Source organism: Patella vulgata, chromosome 5 (genome assembly GCF_932274485.2).
Source record: "Patella vulgata chromosome 5, xgPatVulg1.2, whole genome shotgun sequence".
NCBI classification, from domain to species: Eukaryota; Metazoa; Mollusca; class Gastropoda; family Patellidae; genus Patella; species Patella vulgata.
Genome location: NC_065883.2, coordinates 18,551,707 through 18,576,615, shown reverse-complemented (window position 1 = coordinate 18,576,615; position 24,909 = coordinate 18,551,707). Strand labels below are relative to the sequence as shown.

At 38.2% G+C, this 24,909-nt stretch overlaps 1 protein-coding gene across 7 annotated transcripts in view; it reads right to left on the bottom strand.

Moving 5' to 3' along the window:
• Window positions 1–224: 224 nt before the first annotated feature.
• The window catches only part of LOC126821568 (uncharacterized), a 62,237-nt gene continuing 37,552 nt past the window's right edge, over window positions 225–24,909 (bottom strand). Inside the window, exons 1-10 of one of the 7 annotated variants that reach the window (XM_056100996.1) lie at window positions 23,689–23,848; window positions 20,151–20,345; window positions 19,849–19,938; window positions 15,563–15,673; window positions 13,667–13,762; window positions 12,386–12,496; window positions 9,623–9,733; window positions 8,574–8,642; window positions 6,410–6,520; window positions 225–3,347 (exon numbers count right to left, since the gene is read on the bottom strand). In XM_056100996.1, the coding sequence (XP_055956971.1) occupies window positions 2,442–3,347; window positions 6,410–6,520; window positions 8,574–8,642; window positions 9,623–9,733; window positions 12,386–12,496; window positions 13,667–13,762; window positions 15,563–15,673; window positions 19,849–19,938; window positions 20,151–20,249 (1,704 nt within the window). In that variant the 5' untranslated portion in view covers window positions 20,250–20,345; window positions 23,689–23,848 and the 3' untranslated portion in view covers window positions 225–2,441. Of the gene's footprint in view, window positions 3,348–6,409; window positions 6,521–8,573; window positions 8,643–9,622; window positions 9,734–12,385; window positions 12,497–13,666; window positions 13,763–15,562; window positions 15,674–19,848; window positions 19,939–20,150; window positions 20,346–23,688; window positions 23,874–24,909 lie in introns of those variants that run through there. The other 6 variants (XM_056100997.1, XM_056100993.1, XM_056100994.1 and 3 more) reach the window with 6 other exon arrangements.

The following is a 24,909-nucleotide window of genomic DNA, read 5'->3' as shown; positions in this document are numbered from 1 at the left end:
ATACAGAGTTCCGTTTATACATACTTGTCAGAGCTTTTTTTTCCAAAATGATTTAACACTTCATCGTGAGAAATTCGTTCAAGTAAGATTAACTCTGTGTACAAACAGTCGTGCAGATGATTATTATAAAGTCACCGTTAGTAGCTGTTCTTGAGAATATTCCAAATCTGGAGTAAAAAGATTGTAACCGGTCTATCTCATCAAAGAAATCAACATCGTTCGTGTGAAAGAATATATCTTTATATACATTCATATTGCATTAATTGTCGTCTATTTCAAGCTCTACATTGCATTTAAAATTTCAATTATTACCACATACTTTTACCTTTTGATGTGCATGTTATGATTAATTTCGGGGTGGCCGACAGCTAAAGATCTCTGAGACTTTGGCTCATTGTACCTGCATCCCAGGGGTTACAAAAATCATTTAATTGTGTATAGCCCTGTTCCTTCGAAACTTATAGTAGCTAAGTCCCTAACTCAATATCATCCAAAATCTTCGACATTGAAAACACGAATTATTTGTCAATTTAAATCAAAATTGATGTCGTGATCTTACCGGGAAAAGATAACCTTCTGATATCCAATATTTAAGACAAAATAAACATTTTACAATTGGTACACGAATCGTGTACCATAATGCGTTTCAGCGCTATTTGTAATAAGGGACTCGAAAAACGAGGCTAGGCATATTCCACAAGTCATGTCAAACGGTGACGGTATATTCTTATCTGTAGAGCATGCCCAATAAATACTATCGGCGTAGACTGGAAAAACCAGACGCTAGAGATTGAAATTTGATTGAGAATACTGCCGTATTTGGCCGAATCTAACTGATTAGAAATTACAGTAAAAACAGAAACGATGTTATGTAAATCAATTTATATACATTCATATTACATTATTATATGCGTTCCGACCCACTATGTGTCAATTTCTAGGTCCCAAATATTAGCGACCTAGCTCCTTTAAAATGGAATGGGGTTTAACGTTCTACTGTTCTGCTCCTAAACTGGGCTAATGAAGACGGGCATACGCCATACAGTTTGCTATGAGGGGAATTGTGCCCGGGCAGCGGCACTATCGCCTACTCTTATATCGAATTCCATCTGCCAGGGGATCTTTTACGTCCATTCCAATATATACACGGGACCTCGGTTTTTCGTCTCATCCGAAGGACTAAACAGCTGTCCTTGTCAGGCCCTCAGTCCTGCATCACTGACAAGGGGAAACCACGCCGGAAAATCTGGATGAACTTTCTCGGCCAATGCAGGGATCGAACACCCGACCTCCAGGCTAGCGAGCCAGCGTCTTACCCACTTAGCCACGTGGTCCCTTCACTGAAATATAAATGTATATAAACTGATTTAGACGTACATTCAATTTCTATACGCCAACATTTCAGCGTGTGTGTAGTGTAGTCTCCCCTATCCAACATGATTCAAGAATCAAATTTATGGAAATATAAATGCACATAGAATCACATTCAACTGATATATTACTAGTTGGCAACAAAAAGAAATACAACAAGAGCGAATAATATTATAAATCGGCACAACATTTTAATAGCCCGGTCTCCCGCAAGCAATAAATGAACCTTTATAAAACATAAAAGCAATAAAACCTTTACAATAAATGGTATGAATTTAGAATGGACATATAGTAGTGATAACCCCGAGCATCACTGACAAAGGGAAAGAAAAACGATCAAATTCGTGTGGTACAAAACTATTAAATGACGGGGGTTGGGGTATTTAAAGTGAACACACCTGTCTTAATACAAATTCCAGATATTTTACGTATCACTAAAAAGTACGTTCACTTCTCTTTTCAAATATTTAAATAATTTGCTGGCACATTTATATTTACATATTTTGAAAAAATGAAATGAAATGAAATGGTGTTTAACGTCCTACTGTTCTACTCCGACTGGGCTAATGAAGACGGGCATACGCCATACAGTTTTGTATGAGGGATGCACCACCGACAAGGTGAAACCACGTCAGAAATTTCCGATGAACTTTCTCGGCCAATACAGGGATCGAACACGCGACCTCCAGGCTAGCGAGCCAGCGTCTTACCTACTTAGCCAGCGTGGCCCCGGTGATATTCCAGAAGAGGGCAGGGATTGCATCTACGTCTTGTCTACACTAGGGACATTATCTAGTGATTTTTCCGAGAAAAAAAAACCCATTAGCAAAGTCGATTAAAATGGACAATTTGTTAAATTAAATCAGTTTCCGTTTCATAAGTTCGAGCAATATTACGGACAGTGACCTCGAATAGGTCACATGTCGCCAGTGTAATTCTGACATCGGCTAATGATTAACCGAATAACTACTATCTTGTTTTAGCTATCTTTTTCACGAATCCTCGTTTATCCTGATGATGTTCTTGAAGGCAATGGTGGAATAGGTTTGAATTGATAAGGATGGCAATGTTTATGATGGTTTGAATGTTGAAGTAGTATAAGTGGGGATAGCAGAGGATTTCGATAGAATGACGGATTTATTGTACGAGCGATGACAGAGGAATCCTAAATAAAACCAATCACCTGATCTATGAAGCTGTATTTCTACCGTAGGCTTAAAAAGTGCTCGACCTACTTTGGAATAAATAGCATAAATCACTTGTTGATCTGTATTCATTAAAGATTGTTCCAACAGTATTTCTACAGAGTTCTTAAAAATACGAATAAATTTCTTGGTTACCTCTTTACTAGCTAATGTCATTCCTCCTCCAACCCACAAGCTATTCTTCAGAAAAATAGATGACAGTGTAATATTCTGATTAAATTCACGGACTTGCGTATACGAAATTTTTGTTTTGTTAAAATTATCTGGCAACACTAATTTGAAATCCTTTTTGCACCCAACTATGTCACGAAAATATCCAATATCCAACCAAGAAAAATAAGGGGTGGAGAAATAGTCTTTTGAAATGGCATTATGTAGACATTCATATTTAGCATGTTGGGCACATGAATACTCTGGAACCACAGTGTTAGGGTGGAACTTGGGATAGGATTCAGGTGAGTATATTTGTTCGATTCTGTTTTTAAGCCCAAATGACCACATATATTTTCTGTCCAGTACAACAATTTTTGTTATATTCATTAAATGTTTTCTTAGATTCTTGAAGATATCTGCCGTTTTCTGTTCGTCGACATAAACAACTAGAGGGTTGTTTAGGTACCGGAAAGATGTCATCCACTTTAGGTAACGGTCTGGAGTAAATTTAATAGCCGATCCTTTGATGAAACTACCAATATTGAAATAGGCTGTTACTACGGTGATTTCATTTTCTGGTTGTGTGCTGAGAAACCATTTGGAGTTTGGACAATACTCCTGAAAGATAAAGATATGTTGGCTGAATTACCATCACCCTATTGTGCTACAATATGATACGCACACATTTTGCAAGAGATGGACAGAGAACAGGCTAAACAAAAGGGGATTTTTCATACAATCAAGGGCCATAATCCAGGAAATGGCGGTCCAATATGCGCGAATATCGAAAGGGACTGAGGTCTATGGGATATAAACATATGTTAAGTTTCATCAAAATCGGATAAATATTCTTACTCTAGAGGGTTCACAACCGTGGCAATACATACTTTTACAAGGTTTATTTGAGTGGTAGACAGATTCTAAGCCTAAAATATTAAGTTGAAATACAGTTTTTCCTAAGTTATATAATTCTGGTTTTAAAGGCTATTAACGGATGCTCTTGATATCAAGTCTCCGGTCTTAATAGAACCAACGGCTGCCAGGCAGGATACGCCCACATTTTGCAAAAGATGGACATAGAACAAGCTAAAAACAAACGGGGCAATACTCCAGAAAGTTATGGTTTGAAATGCGCAAGTATCAAAAGGGACTGAGATCTTTGGGATATAATTGTGACCTCTAGAGGGTCCACAACCTTCGTATTGCATACTTTTACACAATTTGCGTACAAAGAGCGGACATTTTGTAGGGCAGTTTCATTTCGATTTTCCAGAAATTCGAATTCAACATTCATTATGGTGGAATGGTGATATATTTAAACGTTTTTTTAAAATCCGATATATTGGAACATTTTTTTTAAATCGGATAATAATTGTGACCTCTAGAGGGTCAAAAGCTAAAAACTGATTTTTCGTACAATCAGGGACAGGGGCCATAATTCAGGAAGTTATGATCCGATACGCGCGAATATGAACCAACATTTTGGGGTTATAAACATGCATTTCAAGTTTCATCAAAATCGGATCAAAATTGTGACCTCTAGAGAGTCCACAACTTTGATATACCAGATGTTATACACTACTTGTGTAAGAAGGACGGCCATTTTGTCCGGCAGTTTTAGTCCGATTTTCACGAAATTGGAACTCAGCCAAAATTACGGCGCAATGGTGATATATTTGAACGTTTTTATAAATCGGATAATAATTGTGACCTCTAGAGGGACCTGAAGCTAAAAACGCGATTTTTCGTACAATCAGGGGCCATAATTCAGGAAGTTACAATCCGATATGCGCGAATATCGAAAGGATCCGAGATCTTTGGGTTATAAACTGATATTTCAGGTTTCAACAAAATCGGATAAAAATTGCGACCTGTAGAGGGATCAAAAGCTAAAAACGCGATTTTTCGTACAATCAGGGGCCATAATTCAGGAAGTTACAATCCGATATGCGCGAATATCGAAAGGAACAATATCTTTGGGTTATAAACTTTTATTTCAAGTTTCATCAAAATCAGAAGAAAATTTTGACCTCCAGGGAGTCCACAACCTTGATTTATCATATTTTTACGCTATTTGAGTGCGAGGGGCGGCCATTTTGTCTGTCAGTTTTGGTCCGATTTTTACGAAATTCGAATTCATCCATCCTTAGGGTGTAACGGTGACAGATTCAAACGTTTTTTTTAAATCGGATACAAAATTATAACCTCTATAGGATCCACAAGCTAAAACGCGATTTTTCGTACAATCAGGGGCCATAATTCAGGAAGTTACGATCCGATATGCGCGAATATCGAAAGGATCCGAGATCTTTGGGTTATAAACTTATATTTCAGGTTTCAACAAAATCGGATGAAAATTGTGACCTGTAGAGTGTCCACAAACAATTGTGGACGGACGGACGGACGACCGGACGGACAGGGGCGACGACAATATACGTCCACATAGTTATGAGTGTAAATCGGTAAATAAACCCCAAATATCTACAATCCTGTAGATGTTGCCGCAGGCGAGTAACTTCACAGAAATTGAATGTTTATTTGGAATGTTTATATTATTACATTGCATTATGCAAAATGGCCGTTGGAAATATACATAATCCTTGCGATGTTCCGTGTAGGACGGTTAATTTATCTGTTTGACAGAAAATGGTAATGTACTCTATAAGTCTATTAGATTAGGAGATGTCAGTGTTGTGAACATTGGCTGCATGCTCTGAAATATATTTATCGAATTACCAAATGAAGACAACCATATCACAAATAATCAAATTGTTAGCTATGTAACCAACAGCAACATATCTTGTACGCGTCATTAGAAGGGTCTTCAAAATCTCCACCAGGGAATACGTCTGGCATGGTTTTTAGCAAGATAGGACTGAAATCTGCGGTCGTAACTAAGCATCCATTAGTAGGATGAAGGCAAGTTTTTGCTCTAGGTAACGGATGCACAGACTGGCGGCTTCTAAATACGGGAAGATCAGCCTAACCTCCCCTAACGGTAGAGGCTCGGTCATGGTGTTGTAAGTGTCTCGCACGATTGCAAGCTGGATATGTTTACCGTACCAGATACGCTTACAGGCGCCCAGTACATTCACTTTGTCATGGAATCGCTGGTTATCCCCCATTTTGACAACCACGCACTCGCCATAAGGCCTGTTTACATGCACGACATCGCCAAACCTATCGTTCTCGGGCACTACTGGTCTGTACGTAACAAAATGTTGTGACGACTGTACCATGGCTAGCCATGAATCTGGATTTAAATGGAGCAAATATTATGTACAAGCAATGTACAAAATTTGAAAGATTTGGAAGCAGCATTATACTGGGAGTAGCAACAGTTGCCGACGTTTCAAAGTAGGGGTGAGGCACAGGCTTGAAGCCGCCACCCAGACATGGTAAGTCTACACACTACTGAATCATTAGGACATGGAAGTCATAAAGGCAAACAATGTGAAATCACAAGAGCCACCTTGACGTGCTTAACGCACTCTTAGAATTTTTTTTTTTATATCAAAAACATCGGTTCCTTGGCAATTTCATTACAACATCAACGTATGTGTATGTTGATTAGCATATTGTTGTTTTGGCGATTAAATTCATATCAATAATTCGAAATATTGAGGGGGTGGGGGGTGTATAATAATATGTTCTCTAGGATGTATTGGCAGATATATCACCTTTCTAATTGGTAACGGTTCTATGTTCTGTTTCGAAACTGTCGTCGTCACAAGGGAGTAGTTTCTGGCGACTGTAAAATTACTTTCATTATTTTCTGCAATAACTTTCCTCTGAAATAGAACAAAATGGATGGACCACTATGAAGTTTCAGTGTTAACCGCGTTATCGGTCTTAAATGACAATGTTGGTGTCAGTCAATATTACTTATGCGATAGAACTGGTTAAACACATTTCAAATATAGGTTTATCCGTAACAAAGATTTCAAGAACCAGGAAGTGTCGCAAAAAAGGAAAGCACGAGTTATCCTTACTATTGAAGTAGGGAGTGATGACAGACACACCACTAATCCCACATCCCCACTCAGTCACAAACTTGCAAGTTGTAGAGCATTTCCGACAGTCTATTTTTTTAAATTTTAATGGCGAGGTCCCCAACGGCCTCGCTACTTTGGCGCTCACAAGGGGAATTCGTTGAGGTTCGCAAGTCTGTTCGTTTGACATTTTGTTCTCTAGTCGGATAAACTAGTGATCAGGCGACGGACAGTATCTGGTCAGATCTATTTACCTCGACGTTCGGTGCCTGGAAGAATACTGTAAGACAGCATTTCCGGCAGTCTATTTCTCAAAATTTTCTGCGTGGGCTTCGTCGTGATTCGTAAGTCCGTTCGTTTGACACTTTACCTCATCGATCAGTGCCTGAAATACTGCCAGGCTGCATTTCCGGCAACCTGTTTTTCAAAATCTTCTGGGGGAGGCCCCCTACCCCTAGTTGAAGCTCATGCCTTTGCCCCCTTAACCTTGGACTTTGCCCCAGCTTTGCCCCTCCAATCACCGACGGCTGGCGCCGCCACTGGCGCATGCGCAAGGGTCTTTTCTTTGGTTGAAAACCGGAGTACCCGGATTAAACCCACGAGGTTGAGAAGGCGCCAATATCTCCAACAGTTGTTTCTACTGACGATGTTTTTATATTACACATTTCTATTGAAGTCACAATATACTCGTACCCTGGTTCAAGGTCAAGCATGAAATCCTCCAATTGACTAAATTACTTTCCAGATTAGCCCAACAATCCCAGCAAATATGAAAGTGTTTCGGCAATATGGGAATGCCTTGACAAAAAAATAATTTCGACGGGGTTCCTTCTAATGGTTAACTAAATATTCTCAAAACAAATAATCTAAAAAAAACCCTCCTGGCTGCAGAGTTGTTGCAAATATGGTGAAGGACAAACGGTATGCCGTCGGCAATGGGTGACGACAATGGACTACCGCATAAAATGGGGGCGTACAAAAATAACAGCGCAGACAAAAATGTAAAACGTGATTAGTATTTACTAAATTTTAGACAATTGCTTTACATTTAAGTGCATAATTAACCGGAAGTACATGATCCAGTATATAGGCTAAACCGTAATGGCAGATGTAGATGTTCAAAATACATTTCTTCCATTTTCAGTACGCCGGTTAATGGTGTATATTCAAGTATAAATTCATATTCAGCAATAATTATAGTTCTGGAAAACGGTTGCAACATGGACAGTTCTGTATACTAATCTTCCAAACAGAACTCCGGTCTTAATAGAAAAACTGAAATGACAAAATTGTTTACATAGCTGTTCTTGGATTAACTGATCAGTTAGAATTCATCCCCGATGAAGATGAAGAGTACGTGTTAAACTGTTAATTAGTTTAAAATAAATAAACATTATTTCTCATCAATTGCTGTAATGATCCAGTAAATAAAATAGGCCGAGAGAGGTTATTATAGCAGTTAAAGGACAAATTTCATACCGTCCTTACTGATTGAATAGAATATTGCACACATAACTCAAAAAGTGCAAAACGTGGTATAGACTTGAAGGTATTGGGTTTCAAAACCAAATCCATTCCTAACATAGTTATGAGTATAAATCGATAAATAAATCCTTTGTCAAGAAAACGATTTTCCCAAATATCTACAACCCTGTAGATGTTGCTGCAGGCGAGTAACTTCACAGAAATTGAATGTTTATTTGGAATGTTTATATTATTACATTGCATTATGCAAAATGGTCGTTAGAAATATACATATTCCTTGCGATGTTCCGTGTAGGACGGTTCATTTATCTGTTTGACAGAAAATGGTAACGACTCTGAAACATAAACTATAAGTCTACCGGCCTACCTTTGTTGGTGGTGTTAAATTGTGTATTAGATTATGAGATGTCAGTGTTGTATACATTGGCTGCATGCTCTGAAATATATTTATCGAATTACCAAATGAAGACAACCATATCACAAATAAACAAATTCTTAGCTATGTAACCAACAGCAACATGTCTTGTACGCGTCATTAGAAGGGTCATCAAAATCTCCACCAGGGAATACGTCTGGCATGGTATTTAGCAAGGTAGGACTGAAATCTGCGGTCGTAACTAGGCATCCATTAGTAGGATGAAAGCAAGTTTTTGCTCTAGGTCACGGATGGACGAATTAGGGGGTGGATGCACAGACTGTCGGCTTATACACACAGGAAGATCAGCCTAACCGCTCCTTACGGTAGAGGCTCGGTGATAGTGTGGGCATATGTCTAGCACGATTGCAAGCTGTATATGGTTAAAATACTATACTCTTACGTCTTACAGTTGACCACTACATTCACATTGTCATGGAATCTGTTGTCATACCACATTTTGACAACCACGCACTTGCTATAAGGCCTGTTTATATGGACGACAAGGCAATACTGGCCTGCCTAACAAAATGTTGTGACTACTGTATCGTGGCTAGGCATGAGACTAGATTTAAATCCAATGGAGCAAATATTATGTACAGGCAATGTACAAAATTTGCAAGAGGTAGAATCAGCATTATACTGAGAGTGGCAACGGTTGCCCGACGTTTCAAAGGAGTAGTGAGGCACAGGCTGGAAGCCGCCACCCAGACATGATGAGCTACACACCACTGAAGCATTAGGATACGGGTGTCATGTAGGTAAACAATGAGACGTTTAACCACAAGAGCCACCTTGACATGCTTAATGAACTCTTAAAATGTATTTGATTTTTGATGGAAAGCAGTGCCATCGGTTCCTTGGCAATTTCGTCATTAAAACATAAACGTAACTAATAACCGTCCTTTATGTTGATTAGTATATTGTTGTTTTATCGAATAAATGCATATTTATCATTCGAGTTGTGTGTGTGTGTGGGGTGGGGGGCGATAGTATATCACCTTTCTAATTGGTAACGGTTCATTATTCGGTTTTGAAATTGTTGTTGTTCCAGTGAAGTAGCTTCTGGAGACTGTAAAGTTACTCTTATATTTTTCTGCAAAATCTATGCTCTGAAAAAGAACAAATTTGAGCGTATAACATTTTTGATTTGCCCACCTTGAAGTGTCAATGCTCCGCAAGTGTCCGGTCTTAATAGAAAAACTGAAATGACAAAACTGTTTACATAGCTGTTCTTGGATTAACTGATCAGTAAGAATTAATCCCCGATGAAGATGAAGAGTACGTGTTAAACTGTTAATTAGTTTAAAATAAATAAACATTATTTCTCATCAATTGCTGTAATGATCCAGTAAATAAAATAGGCCGAGAGAGGTTATTATAGCAGTTAAAGGACAAATTTCATACCGCCCTTACTGATTGAATAAAATATTGCATATATAACTCAAAAAGTGCAAAACGTGGTATAGACTTGAAGGTATTGGGTTTCAAACCCAAATCCATTCCTAACATAATTATGAGTATAAATCGATAAATAAATCCTTTGTCAAGAAAACGATTTCCCCAAATATCTACAACCCTGTAGATGTTGCCGAAGGCGAGTAACTTCACAGAAATTGAATGTTTATTTGGAATGTTTATATTATTACATTGCATTATGCAAAATGGTCGTTGGAAATATACATATTCCTTGCGATGTTCCGTGTAGGACGGTTCATTTATCTGTTTGACAGGAAATGGTAATGTACTCTGAAACATAAACTATAAGTCTACCGGCCTATCTTTGTTGGTGGTGTTAAATTGTGTATTAGATTATGAGATGTCAGTGTTGTATACATTGGCTGCATGCTCTGAAATATATTTATCGAATTATCAAATGAAGACAACCATATCACAAATAAACAAATTGTTAGCTATGTAACCAACAGCAACATATCTTGTACGCGTCATTAGAAGGGTCTTCAAAATCTTCACCAGGGAATACGTCTGGCATGGTTTTTAGGAAGATAGGACTGAAATCTGCGGTCGTAACTAGGCATCCATTAGTAGGCTGAAGGCAAGTTTTTGCTCTAGGTAACGGATGGACGAATTAGTGTGTGGATGCACAGACTGGCGGCTTCTAAATACAGGAAGATCAGCCTAACCTCCCTTAACGGTAGAGGCTCGGTCATTGCAAGCTGGATATGTTTACCGTAACAGATACGCTTACAGGCGCCCAGTACATAAACTTTGTCATGGAATCGCTGGTTATCTCCCATTTTGACAACCACGCACTCGCCATAAGGCCTGTTTACATGCACGACATCGCCAAACCTATCGTTCTCGGGCACTACTGGTCTGTAACATGGCTAGCCATGAATCTTGATTTAAATCCAAAGGAGCAAATATTATGTACAGGCAATGTACAAAATTTGAAAGATTTGGAAGCAGCATTATACTGGGAGTAGCAACAGTTGCCGACGTTTCAAAGGAGGGGTGAGACAGACGCTGGAAGCCGCCACCCAGACATGGTGAGCCTACACACTAATCTGGTCTGCCCTCTGTTTGCCCCCCCCCCAAAAAAAAATTAGGAAATTAAAAAAAGTATTTGTGATACGTTTCGGTGAATAAATACCACATCCCCACTCAGTCATAAACTTGCATGTTGTAGAGCATTTCCGACAGTCTATTTATCAAAATTTTCTTGGCGAAGTCCCCAATGAACTCGCTACTTTGGCGCTCACAAGGTGAATTCGTTGAGGTGCGCAAGTCCGTTCGTTTGACATTTTGTTCTCTAGTCGGATAAACTAGTGATCAGACGACGGACGGTATCTGGTCAGATCTATTTACCTCGACGATCGGTGCCTGACAGAATACTGTAAGACAGCATTTCCGGCAGTCTATTTTTCAAAATTTTCTGGGGGAGGACTACCTACTTTGACGCTCTTGAGTGGGCTTCGTCGTGATTCGCAAGTCCATTCGTTTGACACTTTCCGGCAACCTTTTTTTCAAAATTTTCTGGGGGAGGCCCCCTACCCCTAGTTGAAGCTCGTGTCTTTGCCCCCTTGACCTTGGACTTTGTCCCAGCTTTGCCCCTCCAATCACAGACGGATGGCACCGCCACTGGCGCATGCGCAAGGGTCTTTTCTTTGGTTGGAAACCGGAGTACCCGGATTAAACCCACGAGGTTGAGAAGGCGCCAATGGCTAACTAAATATTCTCAAAACAAATAATCTAAAAAAAACCTCCTGGCTGCAGAGTTATTGCAAATATGGTGAAGGACAAACGGTATGCCGTCGGCAATGGGTGACGACAATGGACTACCGCAAAAAATGGGGGCGTACAAAAATAACAACGCAAACAAAAATGTTAAACGTGATTAGTATTAACTAAATTTTAGACAATTGCTTTACATTTAAGTACATAATTAACCGGAAGTACATGATCCAGTATGTTGGCTAAACCGTAATGACATACTTTCCACGTTCGTTCTTTTCCGTTCTGTTTTCGCAAATTTTCCTCAATTTTGTCCATTTCAGGAGCGGATGAAAATGGATGGAGCCATCCCCGAAAGTTTGCTCGTCCGCTGTGTCCTTTTTGCATACGTTTTGTGTCCATCGGCCACTGGGACCGGGCCTTTAATGGTGTATATTCAAGTATAAATTCATATTCATCAATAATTATAGTTCTGGAAAACGGTTGCAACACGGAACCGTGTGGACAGTTCTGTATACTAATCTTCCAAACAGAACTGGGGTGTAAGGGCATATATATATATATATCACCTTTCTAATTGGTAACGGTTCATTATTCGGTTTTGAAATTGTTGAAGTTCCAATGGAGTAGTTTCTGGTGAGTGTAAAATTACTTTTATTTTTTTCTGCATTAACTATAGTCTGAAAAAGAACAAAATGGGGCACCATTTTCTGGGATTAATTTATCAGTAAGATATCATCCCCGAGTGAAGATGAAGAGACCGAAAATGGTAATGTACATGTACTCGGAAATATAAAATAAAAGTGTAACTGCCTACCTCTGTTGGTATTAAATTGTGTATTAGATTAGGAGTTGCCAGTGTTGTATATAGCGGCTGCATGCTTTGAAATATATTTATCGAATTATCAGAAATAAACAAATTGTTAGCTATGTAACCAACAGCAACATATCTTGTACGCGCGATTATTTGTTGGTCATCAAAATCTCCACCAGGGAATATGTCTGGCATGGTTTTTAGCAAGATATGACTGAAATCTGCGGTCGTAACTGAGCATCCATTAGTAGGATGAAAGCAAGTTTTTGCTCTAGGTCACGGATGGACGAATTAGTGGGTGGATGCACAGACTGGCGGCTTATACACACAGGAAGATCAGCCTAACCGCTCCTTACGGTAGAGGCTCGGTGATAGTGTGGGCATATGTCTAGCACGATTGCAAGCTGTATATGGTTAAAATACTATACTCTTACGTCTTACAGTTGACCAATACATTCACATTGTCATGGAATCTGTTGTCATACCACATTTTGACAACCACGCACTTGCTATAAGGCCTGTTTATATGGACGACAAGGCAATACTGGCCTGCCTTACAAAATGTTGTGACTACTGTATCGTGGCTAGGCATGAGACTAGATTTAAATCCAATGGAACAAATATTATGTACAGGCAATGTACAAAATTTGCAAGAGGTAGAATCAGCATTATACTGAGAGTGGCAACGGTTGCCCGACGTTTCAAAGGAGTAGTGAGGCACAGGCTGGAATCCGCCACCCAGACATGATGAGCTACACACCACTGAAGCATTAGGATACGGGTGTCATGTAGGTAAACAATGAGACGTTTAACCACAAGAGCCACCTTGACATGCTTAATGAACTCTTAAAATGTATTTGTTTTTTGATGGAAAGCAGTGCCATCGGTTCCTTGGCAATTTCGTCATTAAAACATAAACGTAACTAATAACCGTCCTTTATGTTGATTAGTATATTGTTGTTTTATCGAATAAATGCATATGTATTATTCGAGTTGTGTGTGTGTGTGTGTGGGGGGGGGGGGGGTAGTATATCACCTTTCTAATTGGTAACGGTTCATTATTCGGTTTTGAAATTGTTGTTCCAGTGGAGACTGTAAAGTTACTCTTATATTTTTCTGCAAAATCTATGCTCTGAAAAAAAAAACAAATTTGAGCGTATAACATTTTTGATTTGCCCACCTTGATGTGTCAATGCTCCGCAAGTTTCCGGTCTTAATAGAAAAACTGAAATGACAAAATTGTTTACATAGCTGTTCTTGGATTAACTGATCAGTTAGAATTTATCCCCGATGAAGATGAAGAGTACGTGTTAAACTGTTAATTAGTTTAAAATAAATAAACATTATTTCTCATCAATTGCTGTAATGATCCAGTAAATAAAATAGGCCGAGAGAGGTTATTATAGCAGTTAAAGGACAAATTTCATACCGTCCTTACTGATTGAATAGAATATTGCACACATAACTCAAAAAGTGCAAAACGTGGTATAGACTTGAAGGTATTGGGTTTCAAAACCAAATCCATTCCTAACATAGTTATGAGTATAAATCGATAAATAAATCCTTTGTCAAGAAAACGATTTTCCCAAATATCTACAACCCTGTAGATGTTGCTGCAGGCGAGTAACTTCATAGAAATTGAATGTTTATTTGGAATGTTTATATTATTACATTGCATTATGCAAAATGGTCGTTAGAAATATACATATTCCTTGCGATGTTCCGTGTAGGACGGTTCATTTATCTGTTTGACAGAAAATGGTAACGACTCTGAAACATAAACTATAAGTCTACCGGCCTACCTTTGTTGGTGGTGTTAAATTGTGTATTAGATTATATTTATCGAATTACCAAATGAAGACAACCATATCACAAATAAACAAATTCTTAGCTATGTAACCAACAGCAACATATCTTGTACGCGTCATTAGAAGGGTCATCAAAATCTCCACCAGGGAATACGTCTGGCATGGTATTTAGCAAGATAGGACTGAAATCTGCGGTCGTAACTAGGCATCCATTAGTAGGATGAAAGCAAGTTTTTGCTCTAGGTCACGGATGGACGAATTAGTGGATGGATGCACAGACTGGCGGCTTATACACACAGGAAGATCAGCCTAACCGCTCCTTACGGTTAGGATGAAAGCAAGTTTTTGCTCTAGGTCACGGATGGACGAATTAGTGGGTGGATGCACAGACTGGCGGCTTATACACACAGGAAGATCAGCCTAACCGCTCCTTACGGTAGAGGCTCGGTGATAGTGTGGGCATATGTCTAGCACGATTGCAAGCTGTATATGGTTAAAATACTATACTCTTACGTCTTACAGTTGACCACTACATTCACATTGTCATGGAATCTGTTGTCATACCACATTTTGACAACCACGCACTTGCTATAAGGCCTGTTTATATGGACGACAAGGCAATACTGGCCTGCCTTACAAAATGTTGTGACTACTGTATCGTGGCTAGGCATGAGACTAGATTTAAATCCAATGGAGCAAATATTATGTACAGGCAATGTACAAAATTTGCAAGAGGTAGAATCAGCATTGTACTGAGAGTGGCAACGGTTGCCCGACGTTTCAAAGGAGGGGTGAGGCACAGGCTGGAAGCCGCCACTCAGACATTATGAGCCTACACACTACTGAAGCATTAGGATACAGGTGTCATGTAGGTAAACAATGTGACGTTTAACCACAAGAGCCACCTTGACATGCTTAATGAACTCTTAAAATGTATTTGTTTTTTGATGGAAAACAGTGCCATCGGTTCCTTGGCAATTTCGTCATTAAACCATAAACATAACTAATAACCGCCCTGTATGTTGATTAGTATATTGTTGTTTTATCGAATAAATTCATATTTATCATTCGAGTTGTGTGTGTGTGTGTGTTGTGGTGTGTGTGTGTACTGGCAGATATATCACCTTTCTAATTGGTAACTGTTCTGTCTTCTGTTTTGAAATTGTTTTCGTCACAAGGGAGTAATTTCTGGCGACTGTAAAATTACTTTCATTTTTTTCTGCAATAACTGTCTTCTAAAATAGAACAAAGTTGGATGGACAGGTATGAAGTTTCAGTACTAACCGCGTTATAAATCTTAAAGGACGATGTTGGTGATAAAACTGGTTAAACACATTTCAAATATACTAAACAGCAAAAAAAAAAAAAAAAAAAAAAAAAAAAAAAAAAAATTACGGCTAATTGCTTTTCATTAGTATTGCTACTTTACATAATTTACTGTTCAGAAAGATCCCGTGTTTCACTTTCCTTATCGACACAGTTGTCATATACTAATCAGCAAAAAAAACAAAACAACGTCAGTACGATTTCAAAATCAGAGAGGCACTTTAATCAAATCATTCTATGAAACGACTTACTAAATGGATCAAAGCAATTTTTTGTGAACAGTATGTTGACACATTAGTGATTAAACATACATTATGCAAGAGCTAAATACGATTATTGCAAGTCTTTATTTAGGCTTCAGATGTCAAAGAAATTATAGATTAGATCTTTATTTACACAAGCTCAAAAACCAACTCTGTAGACCCACGGATGGCTTCGATTCGGCTTGGATTTAAACAGGATTTCATTGATTGATTAAATTTTTAAAAGGCGTCGTAAGCGGCGATTAACCGTTACGTTGACGTCATACGTTGACGGAAATTTTAGATCGAGGCTAAATGTTAGAGTGTACGAAGCGAGTCCGCTGTTGAGCGAGGCCACTTGTCAGTCAGTTTGATTGAAAGTTCAGTATATACGGCCTTGATATTATGTTTAGTTGTGGTTAAAATGGGAGTTTGGATGTCGGTATTATACGGTATTATGTCGGTTTTGGTCTCGGTACGACGTTATTAAGTCTCATCTGTATTTCATCCCAAAGATGTTCAATCGGGTTTAAGGGCTGGCAAGTACATAACGTTGACACCATTCTGCTGTAGGTAGTCCCGAGTAACTCTGGAGGTGTGGGCACGGGCGTTGTCATGCTGGAAAACGTTGTTTCCATAACGTGCGAAATGAGGTATGACGTGGGGTCTGAGAGCTTGATCGATGTAGCGCACTGCTGTGATGTCGCCCCCTCTCCCTGGACCAAGATTTTGGAACACCACAGGACCCACTCTCTGGTTCAGGCCGATTCCACCCCAAACCATTATGATCGGACCTCCCTATCAGTCTCATTCCATGACACATTGGTCAGAATAATGCTGGCCGCGTCCACGCCATATTCTGGTCCTGCCAGTTCTGGTGTTGTTGGGCAAACTGTAAACGTTCACGTCGATGGAGAGGGTTGAGGATCGGTTCACAGTAAGGTCTACGGCAATGGATGTTCTCTCTGGTGAGACGTCGGCACACTGTATCGGTACTGATGGGTCTTCCGTTTGTTCCCACTGTCTGACGTGCTGTCTCAGATGCCTGTGTGAAGGGATTCTGCACGTGTTTTCGCACAACATGGCGGTCTTGTCGCCTTGTGGTAACTCTTGGTCTACCAGTTCGGGGGCGATCATCCGCGGTGTTGGTGGCCCGAAAGCGTTGCTGAAGCCTATAGATGGTCCGAACATTGACCTGGAAGTAATTGGCAACGGCGCCTGGTTCCTCTGAGCTGTCGTGAGTCGTGACATGCTACTGACGTTGTAGTGTGAATGATTCAACCAGGTATGGGGGTGCATTTTATAGGGCTGGTCCCGGTGAACAGCACGTGCAGCATGAGAACACATTACAATCTCAGAAGTCAGGTTGCGTTTTTGATGACATTTCCTGGGTTCAATTCTGTGTTTGGGAAGGTGTGATCACAAATATACAATAAAAACATTGGCAAGTTTCATGCAATGCGTCTATTCAGAGTAACATACCAACCTGACGTTTCTTTTGCTGCTTAGTATCCGTAACAAAGAATTGAAAAATCAGGAAGTGACGCAAAACAAGGGGTTATCCTTACTATTGAAGTAGAGAGCGATAACAGACACATAGTTTTAATCATTAATAAATTCCTTTTCTATCAACTCATCGCGTGACTTGCAAACAACTCCAACAAAGGTCAAATACTTGGACGTGACCCTACTCATGTGTTTATTCAACAAATAGAATCATTTAGAGAGCAGGGAATTAAAATATATTATTATAACGTTATAGACGTTTTGAATACAAAATTTAATGACACATAACATAATATATACACGTCTATCATATATGGAATTTAACTACCGTATACCTTATTTGTCATTTTAAACTCTAATATAATGACTACACGGATAATCTCGCAAATTTATCGCGTCATTTATTTCAATTCCTCTGTGAGAAAATGTCCCCTAAATACACCTACACGCATCCACGCCACATATACACATATACTGGCACTTCGTTTTCCAGAACTTTAACCGTATACTCAAAGATTAAATAACTCATTTTAGCCTTAACTTGGCTAACATCATAATTAAGACCTATACACAAAGTCTTAAAACTCAACTGTATATATAGACAAAAAAACCAACATAATACAAAATTCAAATCTTGACTAAGTACTTCAAGACTATAATAACGAACCTAGCAGTCTGGTCGTCTATGGTTTACTGGCGTGGATACTTTTCGAGGTCTCTACTCTTAGATTTCACGTTGTGTACTTAATTACAGCAGCCAAATCGTATGTTTATCAGGAACAACAAGTGGTTCTTATATACGTTTTTATATCCAAGCAATAGTCTACATAATACTTAATAATAACAGGTCTTTCATTCTCTCAACTTACGCCTGCAAAGTCTAGCCAGTGTAGCTAGACTTCTGGAAACACTATGCCATGGTCTTCTCCGAATCCCAATGGCATCTGATTTTCTAAACTTAATTTTGGCCGTTTATCTTCCCCGATTTCTCCTATGAATTGGAAGATTGGTCAATCAAGTCCAATGACGTAGGGAATAGCCAAATATGGACAGTAGGCTTGAGAGAATATCCGGTAAATTTCGTTTAAAGTGCAATCACAAAATCAGTTGAAAACAGATATAATGTGTTTAGGACAACCAAAAAGATAAATTCCCCCCTATAGGTTATTTTAAGATATCAAAGTTTCGTCTATTTCCGTTGGATTACGTGACGTCTAACTTGTTTATGATTTTAGAACCAATATTAGGTCGAGGCCATAATATTGTTACATATAATCCATTCATAACGGTATATTATCACAAAGTCATGTTAATTATAATTCTACAGTCTACGCCACCTAGAATGGACATAGCAATCCTCTGTTTGACTATATGTACGCGATCTTTATTGTAAGCTATCCAGATTGTATTTCAGACCTGATTTGCACATATTAAGCCCCTTTGTAATTTTCGTTTTCGTGGGTGCGGTATTTCAGAGAAATACCTCATATCACTTCCCATGTCAGGAGTTAACATGCATAACCAGTTTTTGTTTTAGTTTTGTATATAAATATAATTGTTGATGAATACAGATAGTCTGGTTTGCGAAATTCCATTTTTGCGCAAATCTGACAACTTTTAGACTTCAACGCAATTATCAGTGAGATGAAAATTGACTGCGTATCTGTTATCACTCTCTACTTCAATAGTAAGGATAACTCGTGTTTTACAGTTTTGCGTCACGTCCTGATTCTTCAAATCTTCGTTTCAGATTAACCGTAGCAAATTATATATTTGGAATGCGTGTTTAAACCAGGTCTATTACATATGTAATATTGGCTGGCACCAATATTGTCCTTTAATAGAAAAATTGAAATGGCCAAATTGTTGTAATGATTATATCAACACTATTATTATCTGCTAGGCTATAAGTTACATAAGAAATGAAATGAAATGTGCTTTAAAGTCCTACTTTTCTGCTCCGACGGGGCTATGAAGACGGGCATACGCCATGCAGTGTGCGATGAGAGAAATTTTGTCCGTACAGTGTCGCTACGGCCTGCTCTCATTTTGAATTCCAACTGTCAAGGGTTATTTTCGTTTTTTGTCCCATCCGAACGACTAGATACTGTCCTTCTTAAGCTCTATGCCCTGCACCATTGACAAGAGGAAACCGCGCCGAAAAATTCCGAGCAACGTTCTCGGCCAACACCGGGTTCCTGAGCTAATGCGAGACCTCCTGGTTAGCGAGCCAGTGCCTTACCCACTGCGCCACCCCGACTCCCTAAAGTTACATAAAAAGTTTTACAGTTTTATGGTAGTATCATTGTCCAGTATATTTGTTACGTAAATACCACCTTTATAATTAGATTATTTGGTTTTGATCTTGTGGTGCCAATGGAATGGTTTCTGCTGACTGTAAATTTACTTGTTTCATTAAATATGCCCTAAATTGGAAACAAAAGTGGTTACTGTTACCCTAACGGTTAAAATATCTGGGCGTATTAAAATGAATAGGTATTATGTGAAATTAAGTGGGCGTATTAAAATGATTAATTATTATGTGAATTAAGGTTTTAAATCAAATGAAAATTTAGTTTTTGAAATATAAAATTCTGCTCGATCATTAAAATAATCCAAATTCTAATAATGTACTTACCATATCTAAGATAAAACCAATAATAATGCTTGCTGTCGCCAGAATAAACAACAACCGCCATGCTGATTTGTTCTTTACTTTAAATTTAGACAACGTCATTTGAATTTCAGTCTATTAAAAGGAGAGCGGATACAACACACTCTGTAGAGCTGTCACCAATAAATCCTTCGTTTAAATCCAGTTATTGGTCGATATCTAACTTGTGTCAAGCAAAAACATAAAATAGGAAAGAAAAAAACATTTCACCCAACTGCTCCACCCTCGTAGAGCAGGTCTCATCACGCAGCGATTATCCAATCCAGTCCTAAATAATGACAGGGGCAAAAGCTCTCATACTTTTGGGGTTACCGCTTTTGCCTGCATAAAATCTGAATACAAATTTTTCAACGCTATATATGTTACAATCAATGTCTACAATCAGGCAATGTGTACATTGCCTAATGAGGCCAGTCATTGTGTACATTGCCTAAAATTTCCAGGCATTGTGTACATTGCCTGATTAATTAGCCCAATTATTGTACACATTGACTGATTGTTGAAGAGCGGTTATTGAGAAGACTAGATTACCACAGGTTTCGTTCTGTGATCACATCTGCGTTAGTCTACCACTTCGGGTTTCGGAGTTATGACCCCCGAGCGAAGCCGGTCTGTTCGGGGTTGGCTGCTACACTAGGTCTGTCCCGCGTCTGAAATTTGGGGTATAGGGGTAGCTCGGACCAGGAAGTAACATAGGCCAGGTGGCGTTAGTCTACCACTTCCGGTTTGGTAGTTATGACCCCCGATATGACCCTCATATCAACCCGAACGCGGGTCACATAAAAACAACTCTTCCAGATTCTAGTATAGTAAAGACAATTAAAACGAAATTTTGAACTATAAAAAACTCAAAAGAAATAGGATCTGTTTTTTAATCAGATTGTGTTAAGCTTGTCTGAAAATTTCAACTCATAATATTGAGTCGGTTTACGTAACCGGTTTACGTAACATTTTTAAGATTTTGGGTCAAAGCTTTCGTTGGGTGAGCTGGAAAACATAACAATTCCATACCAAACGTAATCTTTTAAATTGAAGAGTTATACAAATTGAGTCGTTTGGGTTTAAAAAAAAATTTGTTTTTTTTAAACAATATTTTTATTCAGGTTGTCTGAATGGGATTGGGGAATAGGCTTAGGCTATGTAAAACCCCTCTCCCTTAGTTATCACGTATAACCATGGCCAAACGTTGCGGATCTAGAAAGACACATTTATATACGAGACGATGGCAAATTATATGGAGTATGTCCGTTTTCATTAGCCCAGTCGGAGCGGAGCAGTACGTTAAATAAACCCAATTTCATTTCTCACCCCCACCCTCCCCCTTAAGCAATGTATATCACGTATGTGTTTAGTTCAGTAAACTAACCCAAGTCAAACTAGGGAAAAAGCAACATTTTCAGGATAACCAACCCTCATGAGTTATTGCAATATAAGAGTGTTTGAACATTGATACCTTGTATATACGGGAGAATTCGCAACAACGCTTGCTTGAACAAATCAATGTCCGAGTACCCACCAAGTACAGTCCCGGCAAATTACAACAAAGAATTCTATCAATGAGGTCCACAAATCTAGAGCATTGTCGTAAATTCTAATAAAGTGAGAATTCAATTACTTGAAAAAGTTTAAACCGTAGGTTCCAATTAGGACCTACACTGTAGACTTTCAACTAACAGTACGTTTTGGGTATTTGTCTCTATAATAATGTATACTTTCGTATAGAGGACAACAAAATAATAATAAGGAAAACAGATATTTTGTTGGGTAGACTTTCAACTAACAGTACGTTTTGGGTATTTGTCTCTATAATAACGTATACTTTCGTATAGAGGACAACACAATAATAATAAGGAAAACAGATATTTTGTTGGGTATAACGAAGTGAGATTTTTGTTTTTGTTTTTGCCTATTCTCTGTGATTAATAAGGGGTGGTTGGTGTGTGTGTGTGTGTGTGTGTGTGGGGGGGGGGGGGCGTTAGTGCGGCGTGATAATTACTGTTTAGTGTGTGTCCTTTTAGTGTGTAATACTGCTTATATTGTAGTTACGTATATATAAATGTACAGTGTATTTCAATAAATAAATAAAGAATTCAATTTCTTAAAATTAAAGATGATTGTATCCAAAGTAGGGCCACGGGCCTAAAATAATACCGTGTATTCCAAAAACTTGACTTGAAGATATAATAAAGGTAACACTTGGAATATTTCCAACCACTTTGAATAAAAAGCCTGGCGGTACGGAGAAAGCTTGACACGCCTAGCTTCCATGAAATATGAAATACATAAGTGTTTAGATAACCGATGGTATATTAATAAGTCACGCGTTACAATTACGTATCGGGTTTCCCCAGTAAATATTAAAGATGCATTACGTAAGACCTAATTCTCCCCATTATAGGTTTTCATTTTGGCTTTAAATGTTATATAATTACTATTCAGACATTTATTTACATGAAAAGCCTATAATCAACTCTCTAGCTCACCGGGTGGCGCAGATGAACAAATGGATTAAAATACGATTGCCATTTAATGATATAATTCAAAAATGGGGTAGCAAGACTGGGTCTCGATTAACAAGTAACGTTGCTAGGATAATGAAGACTTAAATGTTGAAAAATAAGAATATGTTAGATATATATATATATAAAATGAAATGAAATGAAATGGGGTTTAACGTCTTACTGTTCTGCTCCTAACCTGGGCTAATGAAGACGGGCATACGCCATACAGTGTGCTATGAGGGAAATTTTGCCCGGACAGCGGCACTACGGCCTACTCTTATATCGAATTCCAACTGCCAAGGGATCTTTTACGTGCACGCCAATGTGTACACGGGACCTCGGTTTTTCGTCCCATCCGAACGACTAGACAGCTTTCCTTGTCATATATATATATATAAACAGGATTACAATTTTAAATGGCACTTTTACTATAGATGCATTAATATATGCACATTTATTAGATAAAGTGCTGTTAGTTCTTACTATAATAGTTAAGAACTAGATAATGTAAAGGAAATTTGCTGAAATTTCAGTCAACTTGAATTAATCAGAAGCAGCAGACCGGGTTCTAATCCAGTAAATATCGCAGGCTAGCGATGACATCGAGCGTTGATTATGGTCAAGCCAAGTGATCTAAATACCGACTTTATCGTCTTGATAACTTTAAACATCATTTACTCAAATTATATTGGAACCAAGATTTCTATAAATTAGTGTAGTAGGAAGTGATTCAGGTTGTCGAAATGGATTATTATTATCTTTATATATGTTTGGTTGGTTGGGTGCAAGATGGAGGGCCATAGATTGTGAATGATCCAAGTATACATGGATTAATAATTCAGAAAGTCATAATAGAATTTCGCTTTTGAAAATATTTAGATCAGTAAATGTTACTTTAAATATTAAAGGGACTTTTCCGATTTGAACAGATCGTCTCAAAAATAAAAGTCTGAGTACGATTGAAATTTAAGCTCCAAAATATAGAGGAATGGTGTGTTTACCTTGTCTCAATCATTCAGCTCACAATATTTAGTAGTTTGGACGTGAACTTCACAAATGCTTATCCGGACACGTAACCCTTTTAAGATTTCTGGTCATTTTTTCGTTGGGTGACCTGATAATCGATTCCCATTCCTTTAGAGGTCTATACAATGAATGACCCATGTGCTGTACTTGATAACCGAAGGTAAATTTCACCTACACAGTATTTTTATAAAGTAAAGGTCTGGTTTATCCATAAGCCATATAATAGAGTTTGGGACACCGGTCTCCATTTCCAGATGAAGACTGACAGGTTAAATTGTCTGAAAACGTATCACAAATATTGAGTTAGTTGCTCGGCCCTTTGGTGGAGGATTTTAAGGGATTTTAACACAAAATTAAGCAGTTTTATTCTCCTACATATTATTGGGATTGGCCCTTTAACATATTTCGAGGAATAGACACATAGGGGATTAACTTAATTTACTTGAAATTTGGACTTTTAAGCCCTCCAGATAATATACTTGGTGTTCTGTTTCATTGTGTAATATTTTATGTCAGGACAGGTTTGATATGTATAGGAGAGATTCACGTAACTGTTATTTAAATTTGAATTATATTATATTTCACTAAAGTAAATATATCTAGTTAAACAGTTAAACAGAGAAATGTCCCTCTTGTGTAAAAGTTCGTGTCCGGGTATCTTGAACGAAACTATTATTTATTTAAACTAAATTATATTATATTTCACTATTGTTAATTCTTTTATATATTGTATTGTCCTTCTTGATCAACGAATCCGTATTTTATTATTTTATCAAAACTGTATCCATTATTGGTTATATATCATAACAAGATTATATATTGAAATATTGTTTTAACTTATGTTATATAATTTAATTTTATTTTATTTAAATTTCAACATTCAGAAAGAAACATAATACGAATCAATATGCCTATATACAGGCACAGATTAAGATTAAAACAAACAAAAAACTAGTCGGGGGGCAGGGGGGACCCTATCGAAATTCAAACGCCATACAGTGTTCTATGAAGAAAAAAATTCCCGGACAGCCGCCCACAGGCCTACTCTTATATTTAATTCAAACTGTCAGGGTTCTTAAAAGTGCGCGCAAATGTGTCCACTAGGCAAAACCTAGTAACTCACTTTTTTTTTTTTATCAAAATTGAGTTAGGACCAAATTTGTAGTTACTAATGTGTGTGCTTCCTGTTGTTGTAC